The sequence below is a fragment of the Phasianus colchicus genome, chromosome 12, assembly GCF_987193195.1.
Source record: "Phasianus colchicus chromosome 12, bPhaCol1.hap1.1, whole genome shotgun sequence".
Lineage (NCBI taxonomy): Eukaryota > Metazoa > Chordata > Aves > Galliformes > Phasianidae > Phasianus > Phasianus colchicus.
This window is the reverse complement of record NC_143447.1, coordinates 11,158,113-11,170,569: the sequence shown is the minus strand read 5'-3', so window position 1 is coordinate 11,170,569 and position 12,457 is coordinate 11,158,113. Positions and strand designations below refer to the sequence as shown.

At 36.3% G+C, this 12,457-nt stretch overlaps 1 protein-coding gene across 1 annotated transcript in view; it reads right to left on the bottom strand.

The window, feature by feature from the left end:
* Positions 1–12,457, bottom strand: part of TRPM7 (transient receptor potential cation channel subfamily M member 7) — a 53,222-nt gene that overhangs the window by 28,767 nt on the left and 11,998 nt on the right. Inside the window, exons 2-4 of the mRNA XM_090148930.1 lie at positions 3,620–3,699; positions 1,298–1,336; positions 600–798 (exon numbers count right to left, since the gene is read on the bottom strand). Of these exons, the coding sequence (XP_090005056.1) occupies positions 600–798; positions 1,298–1,336; positions 3,620–3,699 (318 nt within the window). The remainder of the gene's footprint in view (positions 1–599; positions 799–1,297; positions 1,337–3,619; positions 3,700–12,457) is intronic.

Genomic DNA, 12,457 nt, shown 5'->3' with positions numbered 1-12,457 from the left:
AATTAAGAACTGCTTACCAACATTTTCATTCACAGGCATACCTGTTTTTAACTAATCTTTCACCCCAAAAACTTGGCTATTCTGATAGGTTTGATTAAGCTACAATAATTTTGTTCAAATCTACTAGAAAAATCATGTATTTCACCTGTCCATAATTGTAAATGATTTTTCAGGAGGGTTCAGATAGCAGATGTTATTTAGCAGATTCTATAAACATTTAACAGTAATGAGTAAGCAGCAGCACTGATGAGTAAGCTGTATTTTAATGATGTCTGAAACAATGACACTGAATTATTAATGCAATGTTTTGCTGAAAGGATTAGGAATTGTCACCATTTGCAACACGAAGGCAAACTCGTACATGAATTCAACTAATTTGATAGATTTGAGAGACTTTTGTTATAAAAATAAAGGAAATTAGAAAGAGTTCATATCACAATAAAAATACTATGATAACAGAGGGCATTGTTTTGCCACAATATGACAATCATCGTTTCCATCCTTCAGCCTCCACTTCCAGAAATTAAATGAAGCATCCACCATCTGTATGAAGATATTTTATGTAAGAAGTCATAGTTCAGAATTAATTGCAAACATACCTTGGCCCTGTAAGAATGAGAGCCACCTTGGAAGTTGATGACACCGTAAGCATCAGTAGAGGTTTGTTCTGTATGTTTTTCCACTGACCATTCTTCTATTTCCTGATTACAGTTCTCACCTAGCTTCACATCGGAGTATTTCATAGCGAGACTTGCAGTAAAACAAGCATGTTGTCTGACCAAGCGGCCACAGCAGCACCTGCACCCAACCATATCAATCGTTTAGAATACTTGAACAAATACGCCATTACAAGATGAGAGAATAAATCTTTTATCTGTAACAGAGATTTGTTAGATTCAGAAAGGAAAGATGCTAAATATTATATAAGTCTCTTTTCTAGAGCAAACCTTGTTACCATAAATATTTGAGATAATTAACGACAATAATATACACAATTGCTATGCAAAATGTTGAACACTGTGATAGAAAGTAGGAATCCAGAAGTAATTATAAGTAGCCAGGACACTAGAAACTGAAATTGATTATTTGACCTAAGTAATTTATTAAAGTTATATAAACAGATGATCTACATTAAACAGATAGTTCTTTATTCATTAGTTGTATTGTTTTATATCTAACCTTTCACTGCTTTGTCACTTGCAATACTGATCAAGACTTATAAAATCACTATTATAAAAGTGATTACTTAATGGAAAAAAAAAGTATTTGTAAATATCTTAATTAAAAGAACTCTTACCTGACAAGTTGCTGACAAATCTGACATCCTGGAAGGCATCTATAAGAAGTATTTAAATACATGAGTAAACATCAGCTTAAATTTCAAGGGATGAGTGAGAGTGGGTGGAGAAACAAACAAACACAGATCAAATGCCACTCATACCACTTCACCTGCTTACAAAAAGATTACTACCCTACAGTAACAGGAAAACAAGCTGCAAGAGTTTGCCCATTTTAAACATGGTAACTTCTCTAATTTATGTGACTGCTGTAGACATCTCAAGCAAAAATGCATAAATGTGAAAGCTTCAATTCTGAGCTTTCAAATCAGTTTTTAGTCTTTGGACCATTGGTATCTGAAGTCCAAGAACATTTCAGCCTGGATTATGCAGTAGTCAAATGGAAACAGTTTGCCAGATGCCAAGAAGTTACTTAGACTGGCATTTACTTTGACAAATTCTAACAATACATCATTGCCTCTGCACTGCTAACACATTCAAGCTGAGCTGCCTATGTGGGAAGCCTATTCCATCATTTCCTAGCAGCACCTACAGAAAAAGACATGTTTGAACAAATCTCACAGAACAGTGTCTTTACACAATAAGTTTATTAAACAAAAACAAATCTTTTTTTATTACCCTCTTTCATCTTAAATATTTCTTCTGTTTTCCTGACAATCGTTTTATTAATGTTTAACAGCATAGCAGATATAAAATTCTATCACTGTTTTCCACAATTTTTACTTAACCACAATGGTTAAGAGCTGGTGTGCAAGAGCATAGAACAACATATTTTACACAATAACTTAAATAACATTCAGGCTTTCAGCAGAAATAATTTCTTAATTGCATCCTCTTTAGAAGGTACACTGGGCTACTAATCATCTACATTTTCATACTGCCCCTTTAGGTTTAGACCTTCTCTAGCAGTTATGAAAGCATAAATATCTATGCTAAAAGGTATGGATCAAGGATAGCTACAGAATTCTCCCATCTGCATCTCATTCTTTTATGCTCAACTCAGAACAGCAGCAAAACAACAGCAAGCAGTGTGTCGAGTCTGAAGGGCATCTGATGGGAAAGTTGTAAAGTCCCTATATACTGTAAATGAGTTAACCTAAAAGGGCAAGTGTAGGAGATCATTTAGTTCTTTGGGAAATGCTCTGGGAATTTTAACAGCTTCCTAATTACTTTGTTTGCATTTGTAAATTTTCCATGTGCTACAATCATGGCTATAAATTCTAAATGCTTCTCACATCACATGGTTTCAAGGAACGCAATGAATTATTTACATTAACTTCAAAATTCTAAAGCTTTTACTTTGTTCTTTTTCTTCCTAAAAACAAAGTCTTAGACATAAAATAATACCTTGTTCCCAAAAGAAAAAAGCTGATTTATAACTTTTTTCCACAGAAAAGACTGAAATAGAGGTTTTCTATAGCTCAGAAGGAACAGTTTCTCAACTGTTAAAAAGAAAATGCTGATGTGAAATTGACAGGGGCAATAGTTCATATTTTGATTAGACAAAAACTGCCTAAAATACCAACTTAGAATCTACTTGACTTTCATCTGCAACATAGATGTTGTGACTGTGCACATCAAGTTCACGTATTGTAGGAATAAAGAAATCATCTTTATAACAATTGCTGAAAGTAAAAGTTATGTTTCTGTTGCTTGATTTCATATCTCTGAATTAGTATACAGTAAAACAGAACCAGATATATGCAAGATGTCCTTCATTAGTCTCAGCTTCCCCTCTGGAAATGTATTTCCCCATTTTCCAAATTCATTTTTTCCTTACAGATCCTAAAGAATGAAAAACAACTAGAAGTGATATGGAATCTTTTGATACCTGAACTATTTTTCTTTTGTTTATACTCCCTGTTTTGGAAGGAACTACTCCCACCTTCACCTCTGTCCCCATCACGATCTTCATTTCTCTTTATTCTTTCTACAAATTTTTCATCCCTTCTTATTTCACTGTCAGGTCTACTTTTATCTGTTACCATACAGTCAGACTGTTGTTCTTAGAATTCAGTATTTCTCTGAGATTTTCTCACTTTTCAGAACTATGCCACCAAAAAAGAACTAAAAAAAAAAAAAAAAACCATCAGCCCAGAGTGCAGACAGCACAGACATCACTAGGACTGGTAAGAAGCAACAAAGACAAGCGGAGAACATTGATTAGAGATTTCTGCAATGCAAAATAAATTCAAGAAAAAATAAATCCAATCTAGACACATAGAATGACAAGTTCCAGACAAGAAACAGTGAAGGTAGGAAAACAGAAAATGGTACTTAATAGAGATTGAGTAGCTAATAACATTATGCATTCTTCTTACCTGTGGGGGTCTTTTGAACTTGGTATAATATACACACACTCCCTCTTGGTGAAAGTATTTTCTATCCAGGATTTCTGTGACTGAAAAACAAAAAAGGTAAACAACTGAAAAAGTGCTTTCTGAACAAACAAGAATTACAACTCTTCTAATTTAAGACTAAGCCAAATAACATCTAACAAAGAAGCTGCATTACCGTTGAATGTTTTGCTATCACCCAAAAACTACCAAGACCATGTATGACCCTAGAACAGCCCTAACAGCATCTCACAGTGCCTACAACTTGAGACGACCAGAATCATGAAGTAACACGAACTCGGTCTGTATACAAATCTTTTTAAATGTTAGCTTTGAAATTATTATTTAATTTTAATAGCAAAAATTTGCAGTCTGCAAGTAAAGACGTAAAACACTACAAACAGTTGTTCAAAATGTACTGCTCACCTAGTTTGCCAAGGGAAAAAAAAAAAGCTCATTTAAAAAAACAAAGGATAATTGAGATAACAGTCGTTTCATCTATTTACCTCTTTTAGTAGGGTAAAATTTGTATCTTGCAGGTGAGGAATTTTTCTAATTGGCTTTTCTGGTAGCTGTAATCAGGTCATAACCTTTATCTTCATCAAGAAACTTTTTATTTCAATAGAAAACTTAACTAACATTTCTAAGTGGAGTTTTAAGCTTAAACTTGAAATGCATTCCAAAGCACAGAATTAAGGAAATTTTATTCCTCAAATGCTAACCTGTTCTAATAACTGGTCAGAGTTTCAATTCAGCTTAAGAAACCACATTACATTGTGTATGTTACAACTGTGTTCCATGATAATCTCCAGATTATGTGCTGTCTGCGTCAGGCTTCAGCAGCACATTGAGAAAGGAACTCAGATGGATTTTTAGCAATTCAAAACAAGATAAACTTTGGGATAGCAGTTTGCACCTTATGCAATATTACTTTAAACCCTTATTAAGATTACATTAAGATTTCTTCATTGTAGACAGCTTGCTCTGTTTTACATTTACATTTTACCTTTCAAAAACTTTGAGAAACTTCATACTTGCTCTATTCTATCAAGGAAAAGACAGGTATGTGTTATTCACAGGTACCTGTTAGAGTTCTGTGGCATCTATGAAGAAATCAAGATATTTTTTTTCCATTTTTTACTAACAGGCTCAGTAAAGATGTATTTTTCAACCCACTGCAATTTCAAGATCAATTTAAGATAACGCAGACAAATTTTTGAAGTAGGACTGTACCGGCTAGCTCGGCCCATGGAAAATTGCTCTTCGACTGCCCGCCCTCTTTCGAAACCTTTTCTAAACTCAGCAGAGCTTTCCCACATTGCTCATCATGACTGACCTCCAACATTTTGTTTAACGAACTTAGACTACAGATCTGTCAAGGCAGCAACAAACTGCTGCTCCATCTTCTGACCTCACTCCAGGATAGGCACCAGTCCCTTGCAAGAGGACTGGAAGCTGCAAGGGAATCAGCACTTCCCAGGAGAGCAAGGAGAAGAGCAGGGGAACAGCAGAGGTACATCCCTGGGAAAGAATCATGGAGGACAGAGGACTTGCACACAAGGGCTCAGTACAGCTTTAGTTCTTCTCTAACTTTCATCAGATGATTAGCAGTGATACAAAAATAAATTTCATATATATGTAGGCATACATTTACATACGTATTCATAGTATATGGAAAACAAATATATATTAGGTAGCCCATGGGTTTTTAGCTTACTTCTCATACTCTATTTTTGAACACTATCAAGCTCCCATCTTGGTCTTCATGATATGAATCCCAGTTCTGAAGGCTACTTTCTGCTTAGCCAAGTGTCCCCACTGTTTACATGAGTATTTCTGTACTTTGTTTCTTATAACTGAGGTCTTCAGTGGATTATTATTTTAACACTGCAATAGTTAAAGCTTGCATATGAACTCTGCACATACAAAGACAGAGAAAAGCAATTTAATACGGAAATGTTTTAGTCAGCTGGCATAAACCATACCTTGAAGCAAGCTTTCACAGCCATAACACACTAGCTATTGAAATCAGAAGTACAGAAACCACATGTAATTACGTCAATCACTCCGAAGCAATATTGTTTATTGTTAATAAAAAGTCATCAAAGCTGGGGGCAAGGAACACATTCATGACACAACAGCAATTCTCATAATACGTGGATGTGAAAATTTAAAGTAAAATACCAATTAGATTTGGTCTTTTTTTCCATAAAGAAAGTACAGTTTCAATCATTCTACTAAGATTTGTGTTTATTCTTCAGCAGTGAAAGAATTCACAGCAGCACATGGATACACCTGTACTGCTGACATAAAGGAGGGTCTACAACGTTATTAAAACAAACAGACCTTCTTCAGTAGCACTCCTATGCTCTACTGAATACTTATCTCAAGAGATTTTATAAAGAACCTGCTGATTTCAGTCTTGTTTACAGTCAAGGAGAAGGACAGGGGGAGGAAGGGAACAAAAAAGAACAGAAAGCGAGACATTTCCCATAGCTGGGTAAGGATCGTGTTAAAAAACATAGGGAGAAGTGACACATAGTGTTATACTCCCTGTAAATGAGAACTATTACATAACGATGCTGAGATGGCCAGACAAAGAAGGAAGATGGCGTGAGGACACTGAAGTTAAGGAAGTATTGCTTAGAGGTAATGACTGCCACTGATTTGTCAGCTAAAGATTAAGTTAAAACAAGGGACTGGGTTTATATTTTTTTTACATATATACAATACATACATATATATATATAATTATGAACTTATCAATCTACAATAAAGAATTGTTTATTCTTACAAAAAAAAAAAAAAAAAAAAAAGAGCTTACCAGCCTTCCCTTCATCTCACATTAAGTGCTTTGTAAGAGTTCCTTACCCAACGTCCTACAGCAAGATGACAGCTAAGTAGTGGCAGAGCTACTGTAACACCTCACCAAGCTATTCTGAAATTCTCCTTTTTCATCTCAATTTGGTCTGGATTACTTTCTGCACAGTTGTTTTGTGTTTTTAAGATTCCTTAACTTCGCTTTCAAGGAACACAAATATAGCAGTAGTAAATATACTATTATGGCTGATAATCACAACCTTGTTCTTGTGCAAAAAAATTCAGTTTATTCTTTCTACTGATTATGATACTTTATACTGCTGAAGGATTCTCAGTTATAGCATGTATGTCACAAAACTAAGTTTAAACTTATCCTAAATACTTAATACTCGAATGCTGCATACCAACCCAACAGCTCATCTAACAACCTTTTTCTATTGAATTAAACAGCTGAATCAGGAAACTGATCTGGATTAAAAATAAATAAATAAACAGAATATTTCAGACTATGACTTCTGTGGAAGGCTGGTAACGCAGATTTCATAGACCTCAGTTTCAAATTTAGAAGTGATATCACCTTCTATGGCATCTCATATTCCAGCTTTCAAATCTTTGCTTATACCACACTGTAGTTCAATACAGGCAACAGTTTTTGAAGGAAAAGATTTTCCAATCTTATTTGTCCTTCATTTAGAAATAAGAGGGCTATATATTCTTTCCCAACTGCCTCCAGTTTTCCAAAAAGCTGAGATTTCCATCTGGGCAAAGAACAACCACGGATAGTTTCAGCAAGCCTGAAAACAGGCAGAAACAAGAGAAACCATGGCAGGAACATGCATGCCAGCACTGCCATGGAGCAGCCCTATCTGCCTATGTCTCAAACAACCAATAAAATAACTTTAAAACATTTGTAGAAAGACTTTCTGTACTCAAGAACGTCCTTTAGCTTGTCTATTCAAGGAACTGTCTGCTAATAAGTTACCACTTCTTATGTAACCATACACACACTCTTATCTAAGAAACTCACTCCATTGGTCAAACATGTGCTGTATCATGGGACTGAACTGTGATCTCTGTTCAGCTAACACACAGCTGAGCACCGGGCTGCTGCAGATACAGCTGAAAGGCAGAAATTCCAGACCAACTTTTATCTTACTGCTTCTGTAATCATGTTGAATAAAACCAAATAAATCCAAACTAGAATGAATATGGGATCAAATTAAGGTAATGCTGATCAAATAGCTGGGAATTCATAAAACTTATGGCAAGAGGTGACATAAATAAGATGTATCCTGGATCTCACTGTAAATATTTCCAGCACCTTCAAGCAGACAGTAAACATGGTGCTAAACTTGCTTTCACTACCATCTAACTGAGCAGTATTGAGTTACCTGAGAGGCAGGTATGCATACATATCAAAAAGAAAAGTTTTGTATTGAAAAATACTGAGAGAACAGCCCATTTCCTCAAGAAAACACCTAGAAACTTGCAGAAAGTCCTCAGGACTTCTTTACTAACATTAAGTACGTAAGCAGAGGGGAGCAGAAGTGAGAAAGGTAGCAGATGTATGGCACCAAACTGCCTCACGTTCATTTTAAACTCTTGGCTTCAGCAATCTTCAGACTTCCAACTCGCCAGCTTTCCTTGCAATTTGAAATTACATACCTCTGTAATTACTGTTTGTTTGTTGGCTGCCTGTTTGTTAGTTTGGGTTTTTTTTCTTAAAGGAGAGTGGAAAAAAACAAAGCATTTAGTCAGCATTACAAACTGTGTTTAGAAGATAGCTGAAGAAAAGTAACACTGGTTGTCCACAGAATACACAACACACACAAAACAGCCACAAAATTTGTTCTTGAATCAATTAAGATACCAGTGAACCTGAACAACTTATAAGTAATGTCTGTCGTAACGTGCAATGCTAGAAAAATCACATGCCTAGATATTATCATAATGCCAAAACATATTATGAAGTGTGCTTTCATCTATCACAACAGAGAACAGAATACGAAATGTCACTCTCAACAGTGAAGGATACTGCATTGCTGCATTAACTTGTAATCCTTGTTTAATTTTTTTTGGAAGGGTTTTTTGTTTTTTGTTTTTTGTTTTGTTTTTTACCATCAGTCCACATCTGGGTTTTTTAAATTATTATTCTGAAACAACCACAAGTCTCATTTGCACGAGGAGGTGGTTTCATATATGTTTTCCCCACACACAGCATAGCATCTCCTGTCACAGAACCTGCACAGCACAGACACAGGCAGGTCCCATTGCACCAGGTATCTTCGCTATGTTGAAGATCCTGTTCTGAGCAGAACAGTTCACCTGGCTTACACTGCACTTGTAGGAAACCAAGCAGCTTTAGTTCTCTGGGTTGAAATGTTTTGCCAGTGAAAGCAGTACTACAGACCTGAAAATGCTGGCCTCAACAGCCAAAAAATATTTTTATTTCAAATAAGAACTATTGAGGAAGCAGGGAGAGAAAAAAGGGTAGAGTAACTTCTGTCAATTCTACTGCACGGCACATTCAGAAACAAATCTCAACTGAGCCAGCAAGCACAGATACGCATCTCTGTATCAATGGCTCCCTTAGTGCTGAAAACAAATCTTCAACAATCCTATTCTTAATGGAACAGTTCAGGAGATTTGCTCTGAACAGTTTTCACAGCAGCCCAGGTCTCTAACAGAGCAGCTATTGTTTTGTCAAGTTCTTCTCTGACGTAACACAGCCACCACTTAACTCACCAAATCCGTCTGCAGTTTTGGATGCAAAGAATACTTGGGATTTGTCAAAGGCGATTTTTACACTGTTCTCTCAAACTTGATGAAAATGATTCCAACATGCTGTTTAGATCCTGGGCAGCTCCTGTGGGAATTTCTCTACCAAACAAGCGCAAAGAATGAAAGAGTTGGGTTTTCTTTTGCAGACTTAAGTCTGAAAACCACAAGTTCATATACAGAACTTAATATTCCAAAGCCTCTATTTATCATTCTGATAAATCAGAATAAAACTCACATATCTCATAATGTAGGGACATTTTTCTTACGTTCAGACACAATCCACTTCCTCCATTATGAAGGAAGCTGTTTCAAAACCGCAATATCCTACGTGGGAGAAGAGAGCAGGGGAAGAAGGGGCAGACACTGCATTCTGTCTTTGTTTCCCAACTCTGAACTACAGAATTTGGAATTTTATTAAGAAAACTGAAGATAAACCAGTTTTGCTGCTGACAATCAGGGTAGATAAATCGATTTTAGCATTGTTTACATTCACAATTCTACAGACTAATGAAATAAGCAAACAACATTTCAGCTCTTCTGAAGAATCAGAATGGTTTTCATTGAGCTCCTAGATCAAACAAATCTCAGTGTATAACACAAAATAGCTCATACACTAAAGCTATGATCTAGAAGTAACAAACCAAGAATTATTCCACTGAGTTTTCAAAGGAAAGGAATTCCTTCAAACCCAAAATTTAAAGCCTTTATTTCAGATGAGACAGGTGAAACAAAGGGACAGAAAAGGAGCACATAGGAAACCACAGGAAAAATATAGCTACAGCTTTACAGCCTGCATTTTTAACTTTAATACCCACTTTTCTTTGTTCAAATGAGTGACTCTATAAATAAATTTTAAAAAAAAGATAGTAAAACTGCACAGAAATGCTTTCAAGCCCATCGAATACTCCCTACTTATTTCTTCCAGTCCCTCATTCAAAACTCATTTTTAAGGATGCCCAGACACCAATATAAGACAATCCCAAACAGCGTACATTTTTAAATACACAATCTACTTTTCCTCCCTCAACCACAGTGATAAAATTGCATCGTTTTCACCTCTCTCAGCACTGATTTATCTGCAGTCCACAGCCATTCTTATCTTCTTGTTGCCTGCACATTACAAGTCTACACACCAGCAGGAAGGTAAAGTTAAGTCAGCACACTTACCAACACACTAATGAAACGATGCCAAGCTTTTTTTTTTTTTTTTTTTTAAGTGGGTCAGTTAACTTCTGTGAGTATCAAGGATGGTACTTCTCCCTGGTCCCCTCCTGTAGGGCACAGCAGGCCATTCTGTGCACATCTGCTACAAGCCCTGCATTTTCTGCCTCACCAGATTTACTGCACAAGAGAATTAGTTCCGTTCATACTCCACTTCTCGCAAATACAAGGCTCACTTGGTGTATGCCATGCAGGGTGTATGAACAGGCATCCCATTAACCCCTGGTTTATTTTTGGAAGGAATGAAGTTTGGAGCAAGTTATTAGAGGTAAAACAATCTGTAGAGCCTGGATCTGCTGGCTGTCCCTTCCCCATCACACAGGGAGTACAACCACAGATGTGAAAAATGAGTTAGCTCAGGAGATACAGTGGTGAGGAAGGGCTCCTGCCACCATCCAAACAATTAATCCAACCCTCAAATTTTCTTTCAAATCATAAGCTCAGCTCTGGCTGCCATTATTCAGAGGAAGTATAGAGGCTGCAAGTTGACTTCATGTAATGCAGCAAAGACACATTTCAGTTCTATTTGAGCTTCAGATTTAAAGAAGGTCCTCCCTTTTTTGTTCGTGAAGTGCAAGAACATCTGATTAATGAGTTATATGCTAAAGCACATTAGAATGACAAAAACAAACATCAATGGCATATGTTGTTGGTCTTGCTCTACCACCTATTACCCTGCTCTGTTGACATAACTGACTTATTTTTAATGTCATATGAAGAAAGGGACTTCTCTATCATCACAGCTTGGATTTTGGTGCTGCTGACCCAAGTAGGCTATTATTAACTCACTAGAGCATTGGAATTTTGTTATCACTAAGCAATGTTTGACATAGCTGGCCTCAGACAACCCTGTCAGTACCTTTAAATTAAAAATACCTTAAAATTAAAAACAAACAAACAAACAAGAAAGGCTTGCACGCATGTTTAAATTACTACAGATCTATACTACTTCTGAGTAGCATAGGCGAGAGGAAGAGCAGAAGAACATACCAGCATAGATGCAAAGTAGGTGACAGTACTAGATCACTGTTAAGGACGATGAAATTTCATAAAATTTGTCTTTAGACACAGTAACAAGGAGAACCAATTTATGATTACAAGCAGAACTATCAGCATCAGGAACAAGGCCCATCAGCAGTCAAAGAGCTGCCTGAAACAGATCTGGAATTTTGTTCACTTTTACAGTGAGTACTAATAAAAACTCACTTTATGTAGTCAACACAAGTCAACTCAATCAGAGAAATTATTGATATTAGGCTAGTTTTAAAATATGAGCATTTGACTTGTGGTCTGACAGAGACAGGAATTAGTCATACAATCTCTGAAGTGCCTTTATTTCCTTGGTAAGAGAAGCACATGTGCTATTCATGGGCAAGATCAGGAGCTGTGGTAGGGTGTACAGTCTTCACTCCTGTTCTCTACATTCCCCCAGCCTGTACATTTGTGCACACAAGTAAGACATTATTTGCTAGCTACAGTAGCTACCATTCTGGTCAGCTCTACAGCAGAGTTGTTAGAGATGAAAATAAGACAGAGAAAGTAGAATGAGAGGGAAGCAAATTAGGAGAAAACAAGAATTAGCTATGGTACAGCTCACCTGATACAGAATTATAGATTTCAGTATTCTGACATTCAGCTCATTAACAAATTGCTACTAGACTCAGTTAAGCTTTCACTGCCTGCCAGCACAGAGAACTAGCTCTCATAACAGAGCTAGCTAAGCCTGTGGTTGCTCAAGAATGTACACTGACTTCAACCCTAATCTCCAGGCAAAGTAACGCAACAGCATTCTATAGACACCCACTGACCTAAACTCTTATCAGAAGATAAAGTTCCTCACTAAAAATATGTGGGCAGTTTCTGTTTATTCCAGAAAAACACAAAGAAAAAAGTTAACTGTGTTTAGGCAAATGTAAAAAGCAGGTTTTTTTGTTTTTTTTTTTTATAAACCAGAAATGATATATAATCCTCATTTATAGGCATACTTCTAATGATTTCCAT